General features: G+C 34.6%; 1 protein-coding gene across 4 annotated transcripts; it reads left to right on the top strand.

Annotated features, from left to right (window-relative positions):
* Positions 1-5,997: 5,997 nt before the first annotated feature.
* Positions 5,998-21,182, top strand: LOC113777457. 4 transcript variants are annotated; one of them, XR_003469169.1, is made up of 8 exons: positions 5,998-6,080; positions 7,149-8,516; positions 13,590-13,597; positions 15,903-16,078; positions 18,097-18,157; positions 18,247-18,345; positions 19,812-19,922; positions 20,879-21,182. XR_003469169.1 is itself a non-coding variant. In XM_027322547.1 (7 exons), coding segments are annotated over exons 2-7 (423 nt in total). In that variant the 5' UTR covers positions 6,044-6,080; positions 7,090-8,439; the 3' UTR covers positions 19,814-21,182. The 4 variants fall into 4 exon arrangements, 1 of the variants encoding a protein (XP_027178348.1); XR_003469168.1 differs by having other exon boundaries at positions 6,017-6,080; positions 7,131-8,516; XR_003469167.1 differs by having other exon boundaries at positions 6,044-6,080; positions 7,090-8,516.
* The last annotated feature ends 1,322 nt before the right edge of the window (positions 21,183-22,504 follow it).

The following is a 22,504-nucleotide window of genomic DNA, read 5'->3' as shown; positions in this document are numbered from 1 at the left end:
CGCAGGAATCCTCAAGAACTGGCGAGCTAGCTATGTTGACCTGAAATTAGAGGGATCTGAGAGTGTTTTTTTGATAATTTTTTCTGAATGAAAGTTGTTGCTTAGTGAACGTATAAGGTGCAGCAACAAAAAAATAACCTAAAAAACTAAGATCTAGATCGAATTTTGAGCAAAAGGTAGGGCTAAAAATCAGCCTTGGCTTAATTTTCTAGAAATTTTTTCGGCACTTTTTTCTTCTTCCTTTCTCTCTGTTTTCACTCTTTTTTTGCTGTTTTTTTTTTTTTTTCATTTTTCACTGCCTCCCCTCTATCCTCTACCTAATGGCTGCAATTTTATCCCTTTATATGGAACCCAAAACCTCCTCCAAACCCTAGCATCTAAGGTGTATATTTGTTACAAATATGAGCATTCTTGATACAAATCCGATGATATGTGGCCGGAATAAGATGGAAAAGAATTACCTTTACTACTTTAACACCCAATAAATGTGAGAAAATATGAAACAAACATGCTCGGAAGCTGAATTTGTCCCTTCGAACTTGCCGCAGGAATCCTCAAGAACTGGCGAGCTAGCTATGTTGACCCGAAATTAGAGGGATCTGGGAGTGTTTTTTTGATAATTTTTTCTGAATGAAAGTTGTTGCTTGGTGAACGTATAAGGTGCAACAACAAAAAAAATAACCTAAAAAACTAAGATCTAGATCGGATTTTGAGCAAAAGGTAGGGCTAAAAATCAGCCTTGGCTTAATTTTCTAGAAATTTTTTCGGCACTTTTTTCTTCTTCCTTTTCTCTCTGTTTTCTCTCTTTTTTTGCTGTTTTTTTTTTCATTTTCACTGCCTCCCCTCTATCCTCTACCTAATGGCTGCAATTTTATCCCTTTATATGGAACCCAAAACCTCCTCCAAACCCTAGCATCTAAGGTGTATATTTGTTACATTTTCTTAGCAATATATGAGCCATTTGATCAATCTTCCAAGTGTCAAAATAAAAGATTAGATACTTAGTACTTGTTTAGACGTGTAAGGTAACAAAAATGAGAGCGAAAATGAGCTAAAAATGGATCAAAAAAATTGCCAGCTGGAACTAGCTTCCTGCTTCGTAGAATACGTGTGTTGCACACGCCCGTGGGTGAATTTTTTTTTTTTAACAAAAACTAGTTTCAATTGATTTTCCTTTTCTTTTTCTTTCTTTCTAATGCCTTTTCTAAAAATGAATTTGGGATGATTTTCTTTAAAAGGTAGGAAAAAGAAACCAAAAAAATAATAATAAAAATAACATAAAATAAAATAAATGAAACTAAATTTTTTGGTGTCTACACTACTTAAACCATAAAATGTATATTTTCATTAGAATCCTAGTTAATTAGTTATAAAAGTAGTTAAAATACACCAAAACTAATTAATAAAACACACTTAAAACACGTAAAATGTGCACTTATCAACAACAAAGTCCTAAACTAAAGAACAATAAAAATAGGATTAGCAAAACTACCCAAAGAATAGAGGACCTACTATCACATAAAAATAGTATTTCTAATTCAAAAAACAACTTGCATACCGTAGTATTAGCATTGATTTCAGACTTAAACAATTGAACTATGGTATTTCGAATTTAGCATTTGTCAAAGGAACAGCAAGGGCAAATATCATTGGCAAACAATATACAATTCAACAACAAAAACACATTTCCACGGCCATGCCCCTATAGCAGTAGCTAGCTACTACCAAGCTCAAGTTTTGGCCTTAAGTACAATAAAAATTCTATACCAAAAACACCAAAACCTTAGTAATTATATTATTAAAGACATGGATGCAAGTAGCCACCACAAAGAATGTGTACATGGAACTAAAAAATTAGACATAGAAGGCATTATTAACTCAAGTTAAGCCTAACTTCAACCGCAACTTTGGTTTCCCCCAAACCTCAAACCCTAAGTTTTGATTTCTTGCCACCAGCATAGATGTGTTGAGTGTTTTAGCGCTGTATAGTGAAGATCAAGTGTTCATAGAAGGATTTAGTGAAGAACCATTGAGGTCAAAATGTAGTTACTGAAAAATGCTTAATTTATATTTGAGGACTTTTAAGCTCTTTTTGCTTGAAATCAAGAAGGGAAGCGTTTGTGGCGATTAAAAGTTGATGCGTGAATATTGTTGATTAATGATATAACTTTTGTCTCTTTTTATGTGTTTAATTTAGTTGTTTTGTGGGGGAAGGGGCAAAATATTTGAACAAATAGCGGTTGCCAAGTCAAGCAAAAAAACGAGAAAATTGTCAAAGAGAGATGCAGGAGAAGGTAACTGGCCCAACAACCCAGGAGGCAAGACTGGTTACTAGACGGGTTACATGGCAGACTATTGGCTAAAGTTGTCGTGAAACACGACAAACAACTAGCCCTCTAACCTTAACAGCATGAGTCGGTTCTAAGGCTAAATATCCAACTATATTATCTGAGCCACTTACACAACTTGTGCAACTTGGTTTCTTGTGAGATACTCTTTCCACGTGCTTTAAGTATTGACAAGACATTGTAGTGGCTAAAAAGAGAGTACAAGCATCAACAAAAAACACCTTTCATCACTTCAAATCTTCTTGATTCTATTGGAAATTGTTGACTTTTGAAGCTAACTTTTATCAAATATTCACACTAAAAGAAAAACACAAGTAAAAGGGCTTAAAAACTTCTTTATAAATAGAAGCTTTACCATTAAGGAGAGTACAAGCATCAGCAAGAAACACCTTTTGTCACTTCAAATCTTCTTGATTCTATTGGAAATTCTTGACTTTTGAAGCCAACTTTTATCAAATGTTCACACTAAAAGAAAAACACAAGTAAAGAGGCTTAAAGACTTCTCATTAAGGAACTTTTAGAGAGTCAAGACTTTATCACAAAAATGTAGTTCTCAGATTTTCTTAGTTTAGGCTAGTGTAAGTTAGTTTGGATTTAGTAGTTCATCCATTCTTGTATGAAACTAAACAAGGATGAAGTTGGAGAGTGATGAAGGCGAGGAGGAATGCTCATGTGATAAGGGTTACTTTTCCTTTCCAACTCTTTACCTTTTGTAATTGATTCTAAGTTTGATTATTATACAAGTTTGTACTTTATTTCCATTATGTGCTTTTAAAACTTATGTCTAGAGTTATGAATGAACTTTCTATATCTTATTTGCGATATTTAATTGATTATTTGATGCTATTATTTTGAACTAGTTATCTAGCACTTTTTGCTTTTATAATCATGATTAATTAGCTATTAATTATGATAATCGTAAGGTGTTAAGTTATCAATAAAAATTGGGATTTGATACTAGTTTAAGGAAGTGTTAAACATAAGGAGGATACTCATGAAAGTAGAGATACACTTTTGTGATTTTGATGACTTGTTCCATATAATTTCATAGAAGTAAATGATACTATAGTTAGCTTCATAGCTACGAAAGTAGATATGAAATAGTTATAAATATGGTTGATTCACTGGTAAAAATGGGTTTTGACATGTTTTAGAAAATTATGTCATAACTAACCAAGGTAACAACATTCATTTAACAAGTAATTTCACTTGTAAGAATAGTTAGGAAATCCATGACCCTAGGAACTTCCTATTATTATTTTTACTACTTTTATTTTATGTTTGTAGGTAAAATTAATTTCTTGTATTTGTAATAGTCTAACTAATAAAAGAATTCAAAAACCATGGTAATTGACTATCTTTTCTATGGGATCGACATCTAATATTGTCTATACTTGATAAATGATATGTATACTTGTAGATAATGAGGTGTTTAGATTTTTAAAATTTGAAGAGAAGAAAAAATCTCTTCAAGTTTTTGGAGTCGCTATTGTGGAAGATTCGATTCAATATCGATGCTACGAATGAGTTTATTAATCTAGATATTTTACTTGTTTTTGTGTATTTGTTGAGTTTATGTATCTTGTATTTTTGTTTTTATGTATGTGTTATATCACCAATTTCTCTTGACCAATCTTGCTTTTGACGTGTTTAAAAACATTTTTAGGACATAAAAATGATAGTTCAATTGGATGGACAATTCTTGAGAGAAGACAAAAATACTGCAACATTTTTTTCAAGTTCTATGTCATCTAATACAGGCTTGTCCTACATAACAATATATTCTCAAAAGCTTTTGGAGGATGGCAAAATTGTCCTTGCAAAGTTTTTTAAAAAGCAAAAATCCATCCCATTAAATGAAGATATAAAATATCAAAACTTTTATTTTAGTTTATTGTAGAAAGTTAACAATATATGTTAATTTTAATTTTGAAATACGTAAAAGAAAATATTTTCAAAGTGTGAGAGTTTTAAAGAAAGTTAGCTAAGATCTTATAAACAAAAAAGAAAATCATAATGTAGCTAAAAGAAAAACTTCAGTAAACATCCTAGTTTTGGACAAATTAAAAGCTACACAAATTAGAAAAAAAGAAATTTTTCTTATATTTTTCTTTCCAATTGAACCACAAACCTTTTCTTGATTTCTTTGTTTTAGAGAAAGAGTTTTTTTACAAATTATTGAAAGATTAGCGATAATTAGAGGTGAAAGAGATTTTCAATGAAAATGGAATTTTTGGGAAATAAAAATATAAAAAATAACAAGAACAAAAAATAAAACTCTCGAGACTTGGCAACATAATTGATCATACCAGTTTGATATGAATGCTTGGCTTTATCATTCGTACTACTACCACCCCACTTGGCTACTAGATGCTAAACTAAGTAACAAGAAGAATAAAATTCTAAATATTTTTTCTTTCACATTGAACCATATGAACAAATCCAGAATTACCAATATGCCCAGTCCTACCAATTTAATCCTTCACTATAATTCAATTTCTCTTCAAATTAAAATCTAATCAAATTAACAAGAAGTAAAAGTCTATATAGGTCTCCCTCAGATTGTACCATACGAAGAACATTAAGAATTGTTAATGAAACCAGTCCTACTAATTCGGTTTACTTACTTGATTTCATATTTCGTACAACTACCACGTCTCATTATTATATATCCTTTCCTATTCGGATCAAACTAAAAGCAAATACCACGTATTTTCTCTTCCAATTGAACCTAATAATTAAATTGAGAATTGCCAAGCGAATCAGTTATACCGATTTAGTCTCATTACTTGGTCCCATATTTCATATGACTACCACCCCTCGTCATTATACATCCTTTTCTCTTTGGATCAAATTAAAAACAAATAACTAACAAAAAGAAAGAAATTCCGCGTATTTTCCTTTTCAATTGAACCATATAATTAAATCGAGAATTGTCAATCAGCTTAGATATAGAGGTTTAGGCTTCATTTGGATCGAGAAAAAAGGACAAAAAAGAAAGTATCCTGAGAGAAAGCCGTATCATTTCATTCCTTTGGGAGTTTAACAAGGATGAAAGAGAAACGAAATGAGCGGATAGAACTCCCTCTAATTGGTGAAAATTTTTCCATCCAAAATTGGGAAGAAAAGGACGGAAACTTGTTGGGCGCCAAAAGATATTTTTAACATGACAATTTTATTCTTTAAAAGCTGATACAAAAATTTATTATTCTCAATATATCCTAAAGATTGTTCTTTGGACTTTGCAACTTTACGTATTTGTCATAAAATCCTTTTTTTCCATATCTCAAACTCTCAAATAAGGGAAAGATGTTTCTTTTCTTTTCTTTCATTGAACTCTCAATCGAAATATGCATCTTTTCTCTTCTTTTCTTTTCTCTTCCTTCGTCTACTCCCAAACTAAGCCTTAGTCTCGTTACTCGGGTCACATAGTTCATATTACTACCACCCCTTATCACTATAAGTTCTTTACTATTCGGGTTAAATTAAAAGCTAAACTAATTAACAAGGAGAAAAGAATTCCACATAATTTCCCTTCCAATCAAGCCATATAATTAAATCGCGAATTGTCAATTGGACTGGTTCTACCGCACGTTAAAAAAATCTCAGATTGCAAGAGCCAAAAACAAAAAATACGAAACGGAACACTAGTCTCAAAACTCCCTCTTCAGCCCTTCCCTTATTTCTCCCTGGCGGAGAGAGAGAGAGGAAGAAAAGCAGCAGAACTGAGAGGTAATTCAAGAAAAATTCCCCAAAATTTCGATTAATTTCACCTTTATTTCGGTTAATTTCTGCTCTGAACTCTATGCTGATGTATTAATTGGGTGAATTTTGCACTGGATGGAGCACACACACGCACACCATGAAACACACAGTTCCGCACGTTTTGATTGTATCAGGTGAATTTTTTTTTGTGCTGGAAAGCTTTTTGGTGTCAAATGCCTATTTTATTTTTGTAGTTGTTCTTTCATTTTTTTTTCCCTCTTTTGTTAATTGAAAATTTTGGGGGGCTTTTTTCTTAAGATAAATGAATGTGGTAATTTGATTTCCCTTTTCTGGATTATTTCGATGTTACTTTTAGAGATAGGTACTTGAATTTGAGTTTTTACTGTGAATTCGAGTTTTTTCTGTTTATACCTGGGAAGGTTTTGGTTAACAAAGATTGAATCCCGAAGTCTGGAAAAGACTGTACGGTTGAGAATTTTCTGTCGCATTTGAATCTTCAATTTACTATTTTTAGTGATTTTTTTCCATTTGTTGATGGAATTGTTGTAAAATATTTATGTAACCTAGGGAGTATTTAGAACTTTGGTTTTGAGGGTTCACAAGAATTAAGTTGTCCGGTTGTTGATTGTGCTGTGCAGTTTTCTTGACCTGATTCTTGTTAAGGATATACAAAACGATATTCTTACTTTTTGCCTATCGGTATGATTGTGTTATTTGCAAGGTCCGATTTGGTAAAATTTTTTACAAGAAAAACTAGGGTATGCAAGTAGCGTATTTTAGAGGATGCGTTGTGAGAGAAGCTAGGAAAGCTTGACTGGCTTCTTTTTTAAAATGTAAACTTTTAGAAGTGTTTAACATGTGCAAATGCTATTCTTATCCGGGTTACTGCAAGGTAACAAATAGCATGGCATTTGGATTTGGAATGCTATCATAAGTCTTGCCAAATTGGCCCTGGCTGAAGATCTAGTTATTTTGTGCTTTGTAAATTGGAAAACTTTAATTTATTCTTTTGCAGGTGCTGACCAACAAATGATAACAAGTTTTACATTTTTATAGCTTTGCTTTTTGGAACAGCAAGAACATGAGTGCTCTGCCTAATAAAAGGTCGCATGAGGAGGGCGGAAATGGAAGTGGTGGTATTAGTGGCAGTCATGGAAGTGCTCTGCTCCAAAGTTCCAGCATGAGGATTCCAGCACGTTCCCTGTTGTGATGGGTAGACTGGAGTCTTCAACCTTGGGTGATTACCATAGTCATTATGACATAGGGCAGGATGCTTGGATGCCTAAGCCTCCTGGGACTGAATCTCATGATGCAGATAGAAGATCACCTTTGCTTCCAATGTACTGAGTGCCATCATCTTCAAATGACTTTTATTTGGATCACCCTTCAGGTTTTGAAAGCAGGTTGGAATTTTGAGATACCAAGGATGGAACTAAGGACCCTAAATTTGAGAACTGTGAAAGTAATGTTGAGCAAAGGGAGTTACATATAGGCAGTAGGCTTGATAAGGATGTGAAGTTTGACAGCAGAGGAGATGACAATAAAGCAACCAAGCATGAAAGGGAAACATATCCAGAACACAGAGCTGACATAAATGGTGGGACAAGCAACCATCCAAACTGGAAAAATGCAAATTAACAACACAGGGGCAAAAGGTATCTGATGCCTCTGGAGGGAATGTGGATCCATGGAAAGCATCACGATCCAATTTGCATGGCCCAGTTGAGGGCATAAAGGAATCCACAAATGTGGAGGAGATGGAGTATGCTGAAGCATGTGAGGCTGTTGCAGAGAACAAGGTTGATTTTAAAGGGAAGGATAAGTTGAAAGAGAGAGATATGAAAAGGAAAGAGGTAAAACAAAGGGACTGGGGAGAAAGGGATAAAGAAAGAAATGACTGGCGAAACACTTTGCAGTTGTGCAGCAATAGCATTAGTGAAAACAAAGAGCCAATGCGGGAAGAGAGAGAAGCTGAGAGGTTGGAAAAGGAGAGGATAGATCTTTTGAGAGAAAAGGAGAAAGTAAAAGAAAGAGAAAACGATTTTATGAAAAAGGAATTGGGGAATGGATCTGAAAAAGAAAGTCCTCGCAGTGATAAGGAAATGTTAGACATCCCCAGCAGAGCTGCAGAGCAAGAGAATCCAACATCAGAATTAAAGAAATAAAAGGATAATGATAGTTGGAAAAATGTTGACAGGGATCCTAGAACGATGAAAAAGGAAAGAGATGCAGAGGAGGAAGGCGAAAGGTATGACAAACTCAATAAGAATCATGACAAGGAGTCAGACGAAGGATGTGGTGAAGATGAAGGAGGTGCAGAAAGGGAGAGAGAAGTTTTTAATATGGAGTTCAGCAGTGTAAGAGGATGCTTAGGCCAAGGGGTAGTCCTCAACGTACTCATCGTGATCCTTGTTTTAGGTCTCACAATCAAGATAATGAAGGGTATGGATTTCAAAATAGTTGTGTGGATGCCTATTATTTACTTGGAGATGACAATATACCATGCTTTGTTTCTTTAGATGCATGTTTTGGGATATATTGATACTTCAGGTCGTGACTTACCGAAGCTTTTTTTTTTCCTGGTTTTGGTTATTACTCTTATACTTTTAATAATTTACATATCAACAATCTTTTAATTGTTGCTAAATGCCACTTGTCATGGTTATTTAATTTATTTTTTTTTATTTGAAAATTTGAAAATAAGTTACAATGATTACATGCCTAATATATAAGGGTGTACTTTGATCTGTTGCGAGTATTTAGGTGCTAAAGAAGAACAAGATCTTTCTTGTAGATCTGGGTTTTTCTTAATCTTTGTATTGACGACTCAGGATGAAGGGTGTTATTTAAAAGGGAAATGCATTTTAATGTGGTTCCTTCATGGAAGTTTCTCCAAGTGTCTTGGGAAACTAGAAATACTGAAGTTTCAGGATTTTATGAAAAAGAGTGCAAGGGAAAATCTTTTGCATACACGTGCATAATCTCGGATCATATCTGAACTGGTGTTTAGATTAAATACTAAATGCCAGAAAAAGAATGCAATGAAATGGAGATATTGAACAACATGAAAGTTAAGTGTGCTTGCACATTGATCATGCATGTCTCCTACATTATACTTGTAATTCCATATTCAAAGTTATAGGTGAGCATGCGATTATTAGGTTTATTTTCTTGTGAACCACATGATAGAATTTCAAAAAGGAATTGCCATTTTTTATGAAGAATAAAAGAACTGGTATATGAGTGCTTAAAAGAAAGAAAATCAGAGTAAGTGAGTGAGTGTGACATTTAAGAATCAAAAAGAGGATTGCTCACTTCTTTCGCCCATTCAAGTTTGTTCATAATAGGTTCACCTTTGTGTCTACCAAGCGGTACTTTTTTCTGTCAGCAGTTAGCATGTTATAATCATTGTGGACAAGTGGCATTTCATAAAGGGCCTCAAAATAATTTCTGGATACCAAATAGCACAACAGTGGATTGTGTTAGAGGTAGCTCACCAACATGTCATTGGTTTATGTGTGATCTATCACAAACTATAGATATGGTAAGGCAGATATATTGCATTTTGAAAGCTTGGTATTGTTGCATTATATTGCAACTAAAATTTTTTCACAAGAACAAAATGACTCTAGAAATAACTATAGGTGCTTTAAAAAAAAAAAGTTTCTGGTGGAAACAAGATTTTCTATTGAACAACATGATAAATGGCCAATATCAGAATTGGTGCTGTTACGTGTCTACTTAAGACTAATAAAGGAGAACAACTTCTAAATGAAATGTCAGTCATATAACTCATTTTAACTTGACCAAATTAGGTAAAACAAATCAGGAAAAAGAATTTCAGAAATCTCACTGACATTGGGTTTTAATTCAAAATTGATTATCTCATTAAGAAATTTCCTTGTAGTGATTGATTGTATCAAATTGTTTAAAATTTAATTCTATGTTAACCATAAGTAACATATTTTTGTGATATACAAACTTTAAATGTAGCTTTTACTATTGTAGAGTGCATAGTATTGTCAAATTTCATGTGATACAGGTAGTAACTTTGCTAGGCGCTTCCCTTCCAAAGCCAAATTAGTCATACTTGGGTGTCATGTCACAGCTTGTCTAGTGTCTGCGGGAAAAGAGGCTCAGGATATGACGAACTGGACTCATTCATCACTTGATTGAGTTTTTTAATCCATTTGACTGGCCTGCCTAGCATTATTGATTGGGTTTGAGTGCAGTGTTTGACCATGTATCCTATCATACAGCTATTGTTTTCCTCTGTAACTCTATAGTTTTCTTTAGCTTTTCTAAATTTGCTCAGAAATTATGTCTTGAAAGACTGTTAAGAGAATCCCAATTCCAAGAATTTGTTTGTCAGAAAAGCTTGAAAAGCTAAAGATGTAAGCAAAAGAAAATGAAAGTGTGCTTGAGAGTTTAGATTGTTTTAGCTAATATTAGCTAATAATAAAAGTGAAAAGCAGCAGGATGCCCCAAAAAAGCTTTTAAGCTACAATGAGCTTATTTTGAGCAAGGACAGCCTTTTAAATGCGACTAAATAATGTCAAGCAAAAGAGAATAGCCGCTGACATGTGTTTCAATTATATGATAGATCATATGTAAAGGTTTTCTGTGTTACTACAGCTTGGGATTGGATAAGTGCACCATATAAGCATGTGAAGCTTATGGAATATGCTCAAGGATAGAAGGAAAAAATGTTATTATGTAATTCTAACACATTATTTATGACATAGATTCTGATTTTGCGAAAATTAAAAAGAAGTCAATCTGAAATTCTTGAATACAGGATCGTTAGGATCTTCTTTTGTTTGGGCTGGAAAACAATTCTTTTAGATTGTTGACATTCATCATTTCAACGTTAGGCGAGGGTGGGATTAATCTGAGACACACACCCAGTATACACTGCATTTCATCTTCATTAGTTTCAGCATTGTATGCATGGTGCGTTTTGCTGAAGGCTTGAACCCCATAAGAGTAACCATCTAAAAACTTGTGAATGAATTTGATTGTATAGGTTTGAAGTAATTTGTATTGCAATTACTTGACCCTATTAGACTCCCATTTTCCTTTTTTGTGTGACTTGAAGTGCCATAAGGTTTATAGGTATGAGCCATTTGGCATTTATATCGGTCAGTTAATTTTGTTCAGAATCAACAATTGTGAATGGATATAGAAACTCTGTTAGCCAAATGGCAATATTTGAAAGATCCGGCGTTACATTCTATGTTATAAATTGAGAAATATCCTGGTGCAATGGCTGTGCAGAATTTGTGCAGAATCAATGGCTGTGAATGGATATAGAAACTCTGTTAGCCAAATGGCAATATTTGAAAGATCCGGCATTACATTCTATGTTATAAATTGAGAAATACCCTTCTAGTTCCCTGATTGATCCTGATGCTGACCTAATTCTAAACATGACCCTTGATAGGCACATTGGTCTTCCAAAAGATCTTCCATCTAGGACAGATCTCACTGATCTACTCCTTGTTTCTCTTGTCACTGAGATGCAACAGTAAGTTAATTTTCTCAATTTTACTGTGGGTCAAGTTGTATAGCACAGGTAGAGTTAGGTTTTGCATCTGTATGTGTGTTGATCTGCATCTAGAAATTTGTTTAACTTTTGAGAGCATCTGGTCTTGGCACAAATCCTTGATGAATGTGGAATTTAGAATACTTTTTCCTACTTTATCTTTAAAACATAATTGAACCTTCTTGAACTTTAGAGTCAGAAGACTGATTTGGACTACCTTTTGGGATGTGTCATAGCTATTAAATAGAAGCTTAGCTGCGCCTACTATATACTTGATTAATTTAAAATCTGGTGCTTTCCTATTTTAGGGGGAAATGGAGTTGGGAGGGTTGAAATCAATGCATATTTATCCCAGATCCATACCTTGTACTAGTATATAGTGCTAAAGTTACGAGTTTTAATGCATGGAAGGGTGTGGATTTAATGGGTGAGTATGGATCAAGAGTCTCCAATTAAAGTTATATGTAATGGTTTCACAGCTTGTGATAATTTCTTTTGATATTGTTTTCAAGATCCTTATGTGCATGTAATGGTATGAATATGACACCAATATTTCTTAGTATTATATAAGATGGACACTCTTACCATGTTGTTTGTCGATTAGTACACTTGATCATAAGAGTAGATGTGCCTTGCTATTTTAAGAAGAAGAAGTTGGTTTTGTGCATGTTCTCTTCTTGTATAGTAGTACTTTCAATCCCGTGACAAAAAAAAAGGTTATTTCTGTGGAATACTTTCTTTTGTTGCTGTACAGAGCTGATAACAAGGCTTACATTATGATGGTCAAATGTGGTAGAAATTTGAGTAATTCTGTAATTACTGATCTGGCAGTTAGCTATTTTGACATGCAATTTGAAGTCATTGCACTTGAAGTATGTCCATTTGAGGCATATATGGCATATTCAGCTATTTGTTGTGTGGCTATTATTTTGAAATCTTATATCAATGACTTCAGTTTTCTATCAGTTTGAGTAAAAGTGTCAATTGCCTGTGTTTTAGTTTGTTGAACTCCTTTACGCCTCCCCAAAAGAGTGACTTTCTGTCTGTTTCTTTTTTATTCAGTGCTGTAGTGTAGGAGGACTAGTACTCTTAATGTTGCCTTGTACTCAATCTGGCCCAAGTTTAGATTTGCCTACTTGATTTACTGATACCTTTTAGTCTCCTAGAGGGTGTCCATTATGTGTATGCCATTTTGTAAAATCAAATAAATGCCACGTCTCACAAGGTCTTGAAAATCTGATTAGACATGATGAGCTAGGGAAAAGTTTGGTAAGTGGTGGTAGATATAATATTTTGCATTAGTGATGCAGATTTTGTTTAAAAGGTATAGATAGACTAAAAGTATTAACCTTTGTAACCTTTGGTTTTTGCGTGCACTTCCTTACCTGCTTCTAACATATTGTTACAATTTCTAGGGTGAATAATTACCTATGGAGTACCATAACCTCTATTAACTGTTTGAGGAATTATATATCCCACCCACGATAAAGCTTCTCTGGACCTTCCATTGAATTCTGAAACTAGAAGAAAAATCCTTGCTTAGAAATTTTGAGCATGACTTGAGTTGTTAAATTGCGGAAAGGTAGCACAGTGCCACGTTAAATGAGGTCCACTTTATCAACACTAAGTTTGTACCAAGGAATGAAAAATTGTATTTTATATGATTATTTGCTCAATTATTTACTGCATAATGGAAACACTTGACAAGTCAGCGCATGAGTAAAGGTTAATATTGCAACGTACAATTATTTCTGTGACAATGATTTGATGTTAGTGGAGCTATGGATTTGCATTTATCATTAATACTGATGACAAATTTTATGTATTCTGAGTGGTCTACCGTCTAGTAGATGGTAGTTTGCATGCTAATGTGAAAAGGCGACTTCGAGTTTACTTGTACAATGTTACATATTACTGATTGGTTCAAAGATATAGGTTACTTACTGCCTTTTGCCCTTTGTTTTTTGCAGGTCTCAAGGTAAGCTGTTATGTTGATTCATGCAACAGAGAATTAAGAAGTTGATTTATAGAAGAGGAGTATTTGCATATAAATGTTGGCATAACTTGACTATTTTTGTCTTTGCCCATCTGTACTTCTTTTTCATATGCTTTCAGACCCTTTGATGACTATACAAAACATAGAACATGTGAACTGTGGCTTATCATGTAAATGGGACATAGTTTGGGACAATGCAGAAGAAAAGTGCTTCATAGTTTGGGGACAAGGCAGAAGAAAAGTGCTTCATACTTGGATATATTTTCAGCTTGAATTTAATGAATGCTTTACTCTGTGAATCATTTATTCCGTGACGCTGTGTAGGAAATTTCGTGTTAGATTGCTGGTGTTGGGCTACCAAGTTAGTTATATGAAAAGGTTACAAACATTTGCTTTGCCTTGTAAAAAGTCTGCATTGATATTTTACATGAAAAATTTTTGGGCTTTTGATGTTATTTTCTATTGTATTGAATGGATAGAAAGTTATACTTGATATGTGCCCCTTCTGGCTTAAAATGCTCGAATTGGATTATGCCTGATATGGTTTGACTAATTTAATCAAGATTTGATTGACGTTTTGTTCTGCTGTTGTAGCATCTCATGGAAGCACCTCTCTCTCTCTCTCTCTCTCATTCATGAAGCCACCTATTCAAATGTGTGTCCGCGTGCGCGCTTGTAATGTGTCTGTTGTTCAGGTTGTTCTCTCAGCTCTCTCCCCTTTGCATGCCTCTGTTTTGTGAAATCGTCGTCCATTATAAGCATCGATATTGTCATAGTCTCAGTGCACTTAGCGCTGCTAAGGAGCTAGTTTTCATGCATATGTTCTACTTCCTAAGCAGCATCAATATTTCTTCCATCTAGAACAGCAATTGTTTGTAAAGCCACTGTTATTATTTTCAGACTTTCGACTTGCTTTAACAGACTTCTGAGATCACACTTTTTAACCTTTGGTATAGAAAAATGGCTCAGAAATTATAAATCATGAGGGAAGTATAAGATTGTAACTCATCCATTGTCTTAGAAGTGTCCCAGTTCGTAACCATTCAGAATATGCTTTGATAATTATTTCCTAGCAAGTACATTTACAGGAATTTATATTGAACAATGGTAAGATTTACTTTTCAAACTTATTTTCAGGCTTTTTACAATGGTTTATCTCAAATGCTTTCTTTGAATTGTTCCCAGTCAGATGTGGATTGTTTGGAGTCAGATGTGGATTGTTTGGAGTAGTGATTTTCTGTGTTTTTTAAGTTGTGAAAAAATAGTTGAAGAAATAACAAAATTTGAATTGAAACAGTCATGTGAAATTACAGATATAGAATTACCATGTGGAAGTGAATTCTGAAAATGAAGGGGGAAAACAGAACGGAAAGAGTAGTTACTTCCCATACCTGGAATTTAAAGACATTGAAGTTTGGTTGGAGGGAGTATCTCTGCTGCATGGGGGAAATGATTAATTTTGTAGAGTCTAATGGTTCAAAACTTTCCCCTCCTGGATGCAGAGAGGGGTGAACCAGTAGGTTCCCTGGTGACAAACTGGCAGTGTGATTTCATCTAAGATCCCATCTTGCAGATTATAATACCTTTTTCAAATACACTTTGATGGATTTTTGGGTAATGAGAATGCTGATGATATTAATTCAGTTCATGGCTTGCTTACAAATGTGGTACCATGCTGCTTCACCTTTACTCAGCAGTGCAGTCAGGACCTTTTACCATACTAGGTTCCTTTTTGTACGATGCTTCTTCATTTGGAATTGGTAGTACATTAAGGACCTTTGACAATATTAGTTTCCTCTTTTTTTATCTTCCAAATTCAAGAAAAGACTTCCTGAGCAGTTCGTGGTATGCTTAGAGATGTGATACCTTGCTTCTTCATATCTACTCAGAAAAACAGTCAGGAGCTTTGGCCATACTAGGTTTGATTTTGGTATGGCGCTTAATTTGTACTTGGTAATGCATTAAGGACCTTTGGCAATTTTACTTTCCTCTGTTTCCATCTTCCAAATTCATGAGAAGAATTCCCTGAGCATCTTTAGACTCTGTCTGAAACATGTTTGCCAAAGACTTAAAAATTTTAAGGTGCTTATGTTCCTCAGTATTTGAAGGTGCTTATGTTCCTCAGTTTTTGATTGGACCTTCTGTGTTGTTCGAATACGTTCAGTGGATTGTGATAGGCTTTTTTCACTTTCATGGTCTTCTTTGTGTAAATTACTCAATCATTGGGCTTAGATTTTTTATCATCTTCTGTGTCACAATTTGTATATTAACGTTGTCTTGATGGCAGGTAAACCTGATTTGTCCACCAGTGTTTATAAAGTTGGTGAATGTGTGCAAGAGCTAACTAAAGGATGGAAAGAATATGAAGCATCTCAAGCAGATAAGATGTCTGAAAGTTCTTCAAATGGTCCTACTCTAGATATTTGGATACCATCTGAGCATGTTTCTGCAGCAAATCGCCAGGTGATTGTTTGAGTTGTTTTCCACCCCTCTTTTGTGTCAAGTAGGCATCATAATCCAAGTATGAGGTGTGTGCTCCAAAATGAATGGCTGTATTTGAGGAACTGGAAAAGATGATGAAAATGTATTTCTGCATTTGGCCAAAATTTTCTGTGTGGACAAAAAGTGAAAGACTGGATAACATATATGAGGTATTCAGTTTAAGTTGGGCTAGGTTTAACTTTGAGTAAAAAACCTAGGGAGCCCTTGAACTATTGCTGTTGTCTGCTTTTGGAACATAATCTAAATTTTGTCCGATTGGCCCTTGAACAATTAGAATTGCATACTTTAAGGACTTTCGGTGACTTTAGGCATAACTTTGGCTGGATTTTAAGGGTATATTTGTCCGTTCGTAATTGAAGTTTCGGAACCAGCATCAAAAACCCTAAAAAGAGGTAACCCTTCAATTTCTTAACCACACCATTAGATTTTTCTTTACAAATCCTCTGAAAATCGAGTTTTACCAAAAGATTTTGATAGTGAAGCTTTTAAATGACTGGAAAAAAATTACATGCGAGGCATGGTGCAAAGCTGAAGCTTTTAAATGACTAGAAAAAAACACCACATGTGAGGCATGGTGCAAAGCTTTTTTCTTATGGGTAAAACTCGATTTTCAGAGGATTTGTGGAGAAAAATCTAATGGTGTGCTTAAGAAATTGAAGGGTTACCCTTTTTTAGGGTTTTCGATGCTGGTCTCGATGCTTCAGTTATGAATGAACAAAAATGCCCTTTAGATCCCGCCAAATTTATTCCTAAGTCACCGAAAGCCCTCAAAGTGTGCAGATTTAATTGTTTAAGGGCCAATCGAAAACAAAATTTAGATGAGGGATCAAAAGTAGACAACAGCTATAGTTTAAGAGTTTCCTTGGTCTTTTACCCGTTTAACTTTTGACTAGAAGAGGTCTATTGTTGGGTTTCATAAATAAGACCTTGTGGAATAGCTGGCATCTTGGAGCAAAAGTCGTTGCAATTATAGTTTACTTTGTAGAATGCATTTTTCCAAAAATATCTGTGTTGGTTCTTGTTGCTATTCTTTTAGTTATGAATTCTGGTGATCTTCTCTGGCAGCATTTCTGCCCTTTGCTTGGTTCTAAAGCCATCAAATCTGCTCTGTATCCACTGCTCTCTCTCTCTGGTTCCTTTTAACTAGATAATTTATGTGTACAAATCTCGAGTGAGGATGTTGCTCAGCTCTGGAATGTTCGCTCTTTTTTTTTTTCCCGCTTTACGAGACATTATGGTATCAATTGATTGCCTAGAGCAAAAGCTACTTGTTTCTGGTGGTATTTTAAACTAGATATTACAGTTGTAAAGTGGTTTGTATGGCACTTTTCTGTTACTGAGTTATATTAATTGCCTTTACAAGATCTACTTCTTTTCTGAGCTTGTGATACTGAAAGCTACTTTCAGAAACATATAAAAAAGAATCAGGGAACACATTTGGTTCCCTGGGACGAACCTTCTGGTTTGTTTAAGCTCTTAATTGGCTGCACTTTGCAGACTTTATTCAGCATGGCGTTTGACTAGCCATTGGACTGAATAGGTTTGCTTTTGCTTCTTTATACCAGTTCACTGGCAGCATTCTGACTATAATGTTGGAGATTCGCTGGACACTATAAAAAGTGCCCTTAATTAACATGGTTTCCATTATTGTATGAAAAAGGTTATGAAACCGAAAATGCTAATTTGCATGTCAATTTGATAGTAGGAGATCTAGAAAAATGAAAAATGTTAAATTGGGTATTAATATCATGAGCTGTAAGAATTAAATCACCTTTAGGGAAAGTATGGAACATATCAGAATGTATACAAATAAACGTGAATTAATTGATTTTACTCTTATTTTCTTGTCGTCAGTCGGGTTAATCTAATTCCATTTTCTTTGTGAGGTTGCCATCTCTCCTGTCTGATTTTTTGTTATCACTACTTGCTTGCATCAAATTGTATACTCATTTAATTTTCTTGACACTACATATGCTCAGGTAAGAGGTAACCAGCTGTGGGGAACAGATATATACACTGATGATTCGGATCTTGTTGCTGGTATGTGGTTTTGTATTTTATTTGCGTTTTGATATTCTGATGACCATTTTGGGAATTATAGATTGCATGATATGCTCCTTTCTCTCTAGTTCTTATGCACACTGGCTATTGTCATGCGACTGCATCACAGCCTGAAGCTACTATTCAGGAGTTACGTGTCGCTATAAGAGTGTTACCTCCACAAGAATGTAAGTCAGGATGAAACTCGATATCTACCATTTCTGGTGTTGAGTGCTTGCAAAGCTAGTTTAGATTGAAATTTGCATCATATGAATGCTTACTGTTTTGAAAATCTTAATACTAATTTATGTCATGTTATAGAGTACTCAAAAGTCACAATTTGCAATAGTAGTCGTTGACGTTTCTTATTCAGTTTTTTTTTTTTTTTTTTTCCATTTAACTTGGATAACTGACTTTACAGCAAACATCTCTACCATTATATGGTTTGTATTTGGAATATGAGGGTCATGTGTATCTCACTGATTTAGGGGGTTGCTTGCGTGTATATATTCAGAAGATTAGCTGTTGCATCGTCAGGCAGCTTTGGAACTTTTTTCTTGTCTTACATCTTTGGAATATGTAACACCAACTCTATATGATTACAGAGTGATTACTGAAATTGATATTCATGCTCTTGGTCCCAAAAATAGTAGGAAACCTTGCAAAAATATGATAACATAGAAGCATGGATGAATAAGGATCTTGATAGTTCTATAGGTTATCACCTAGCTTCTGTGCGGTCAACCGAGCTAAAATTGTATCCATGTCATAAAATGAGAAACTACTACTGCAGCTTGCAGGAGGACTATTTATCTGGCTGCAAAAGCCCAATATTGCCCCAGAAGGTGCAATGACCAAAAAATATCCCAAATGAAGTGCATGCTGACAATGAATGATTTAGATATAGATTTTGAGCTTGAGCGTAAGCATCTTTACCTAGTTGACTGCTTGCTTTGTCTCTCATCTTGGATTCCATATACCATAGCTTCTGCTATTTTCTAATAGTATTAAATTAAATAAAAATATTATATCTATCTTGTCCATAGCTTTTAAAAATACCAGTTGCTATATTTTTGACTTTTGTAACAAGTTTTTTGGGGTTAGCAAGTTGTCATGTCAAGGGAAATTAACCTGTAATTGTGATAAACTACATTTTCTCAATGGGATTGACCCCCGGTGTTTGGAGATATTTGTGCATAAAGTCGATTGTTCATTTCTTATTTCTACATCAGTCGAGATATGTCTAATTGGTAAGTGAATTATGTTAAAGGCTATGTTTCAACGCTGAGAAACAATGTTAGATCGCGTGCGTGGGAGCTGCCACTCGCTGCAGTTACCGTGTTGATCGTTGTTGTGTTGTGAAGCTTTGAGTTCTTACTTCAGTTTTTCATTTCTCCTATGCTTTCCTTTCTTTATCTGCGACACTCACTACTAAGTTTTCTCAACTTTAGTAGTTGCGTTGTATGAATCTTTTGTCTCAATCATTCTCTAGCAATTGCATTTGTTAACTTTGTGATTGTCAATTGCTTGCTAACAATAAATGACTTGGTTTAAGATCTATGTTTAATTGGTTTACTCTTTGGGCTGAGAGAGCAGGGAAGTTTTATTTGATGGGACATAATTTAATGTTTCTTCCACCTTACATGTGCTTCAGAAAGGAGGGTCAATTTCTGATATACAGCGGTGTCCTACACATTCATCTTTTATGGAGCCTACTCTTGCCCCAGTTGCTGTTGAGCACATGACTACAAGGGCTACAGCTTCGGTACTTATTCAAATCTCAGATTAAACTCTTTCTGTGTGAACATTTGCTTTCCACCTTCCTGATTTTGCATTATCTTTCCTGGCTTTGTTGTTGTTACGTGTCAAACTTTATTTGATGCTTCTGGGAAAAACAAACACACACAGGAATGATAATTCTTCTGAAAGATTTACAAAAGATGCTCCCTGTAAGGTGCTAAATACAATGCAGCTAACTTTATATTTGGGAGTTTAATAGTTAGGGCACTTATTTTCTTTTTTCACTTGCTCTATATTGGTTATGTTGTTAGCTATGGATCTGAAAAAGCCGCTGTGTTTATTCTGGTATTCCTCCCTACTTTGGTTTCAACTAAAGAGCTGGTCTTACCATGATGCTCCAGGATCATGTCCTAGAGCATCATGTCTTAGATTTGCCATTTTCTTGGTCATTATAGTTCAAAATTTTTACATTTAAATGGGATTTGGTGGTCATATTGTTGTACTTGGGGTCCAATGTATGCTTGAAAATGTTGATTTTCCCTTTTTCTGGGTGAACTTTTGACAGCTGCTATATTTCTTTGTTTATGTGATTCCATCATCTTACAAGAATATTCAATTTTTCATTTTTGTGATGGGGAGGGACGGGATGGTGGGAGCTGTAACTGCAAGCTTTTTATTGTCTTGGGTTGGACTTGTGCATTTGCTGTGGCAAACATATACCAGATTATTGGAGCTGTGTTATGGCAGCTAATAGTTATCAAATGCTAATTGAATGGGCAGGAAAATTTTTTTCTTATCTTATTTTCTTCACCTTCTTTTTCATTTTCCTTCAACTGGTTTTGCTTTCCTTCTTATATATTCATTCTTTTTTTCGAGAGGAAGGAGAATTCTTTAAGAGCATTGAATAGATGTTTTAAGTTCTTGTAAGCTATGGGTTTTCAAACTGTTCTGAATAGATGGATTACCCCTTATAAATTTCAGGAGACACTAGATGTGCTCAAGGAGCATTGTTGGCTTGCTGAGTTGTATCTAACAGATTGCAATTGTCAAACATGCATATCATGTTTGGTTTACTGAGGATGCTGCTATTCTATACTTTTTCCTGTTATTTTTAACTAACGCTTTTGGTTTCTTTATCCCCCCCCCTCTCTTTTTCCCACGCTCTCTCTCTCTCTCTCTAGAATGCATTACAACAACAAAGATTTGTACAAGAAATTACTGTACAGTTCAGCCTATGTGGTGAGCCTTGGTAAGTAATATGAAACGGACTGTTCTAGTTTGCTTCTTTTGAAGGATTTTATTTTTGCTTTTGGGTACTGATTATTGGTAAGTATTAGAAGTTTTTTCGTTAGCAATTTGAATAGGAAGATTATGGATGCCGGGGGATGGGACCACTGGCTTAATTACTGAATTTTGTAGTTAGATTTTCTCTTGTTTTTAAAGCTACGAAAAAGGGTGCAATCTGACACTTCTCCAGTATTGTTGTAAATTCCATTCGCTATCCTTTGTTTTTGGCCTTAGTAGATTGAAAACTAAAAAAAGGAGAGAAAACACACTTTTTCATTATCCTTTTAGACTATACAATGTACAAATATATACACAAGTGTGACCTGATTTAGATCTTAAAATCATGCTAATCTAAATCAATCTATAATCTAATCAAATCTTCTAATATTTGATACTATAATTAAAGCAAAGTAAATCTAATCCAATCTAATCCTTCCTAATATCTAGAATATCAAATCAAATCACATATCTATAACACTCTTCCTCAAGATGGAACATAGATGTTAACCATGTCCATCTTGTCACAAATATAATCAATTCTTGGACCACTTAGAGATTTAGTGAAAATATCAACTAACTGTTCTCTAGTTCTCACATGATTGGTTGAGATCAGGTTTTGTTGAATTTTTTCACGAACAAAGTGGTAATCAACTTTGATATGCTTTGTTCTCTCATCAAAAACTGGATTTGATAGTAGATGAAGAGCAGCTTGATTGCCACACCATAACTTCATTGGAAGTGAATTATTGATTTCCACGTCACATAATAATTGATATATCCATATAAGTTCACAAGTGGATTGTGCCATAGACCGGTATTTAGACTATGCACTAGAGCAAGATACTATTTTTTTGTTTCTTACTTTTCCATGACACCAAATTATCTCCAAAAAAGACACAATATCTAGTTGTAGATTTTCGATTAATTTTAGAACCTGTCCAATCTGCATCTGATAAGCATTCAACATGAGAATGGCTATGATTATCATATAGTATACCACGTCCTGGAACTCCTTGAAGTTAGGGGCGGGCAAAAATACCTGCCGACCTGAAAACCCGAGAAACCCGATTCGACCCGAACCGAAAAATAGAATACCCAATCCGATTTCTCTCAGCCGATCAAATAGGGTCGGGTACCCGAAATATTCGGATACGGATATGGATCGTAAAAGCAAAAACCCGCTGGTACCCGACCCGGGGTATATTATGTAACTATTAAAAATATAGGGGCAATTTTATAATTTTATAAGTTATTAACCCTAACCTAAAGAGTTCAGTCGAAATTCTGATCGACTGCAACATAATTTACCTGTGTTCATCC

Source organism: Coffea eugenioides, chromosome 7, assembly GCF_003713205.1.
Source record: "Coffea eugenioides isolate CCC68of chromosome 7, Ceug_1.0, whole genome shotgun sequence".
Taxonomy (NCBI): Eukaryota; Viridiplantae; Streptophyta; class Magnoliopsida; order Gentianales; family Rubiaceae; genus Coffea; species Coffea eugenioides.
This window is presented reverse-complemented; position numbering and strand designations above follow the sequence as displayed.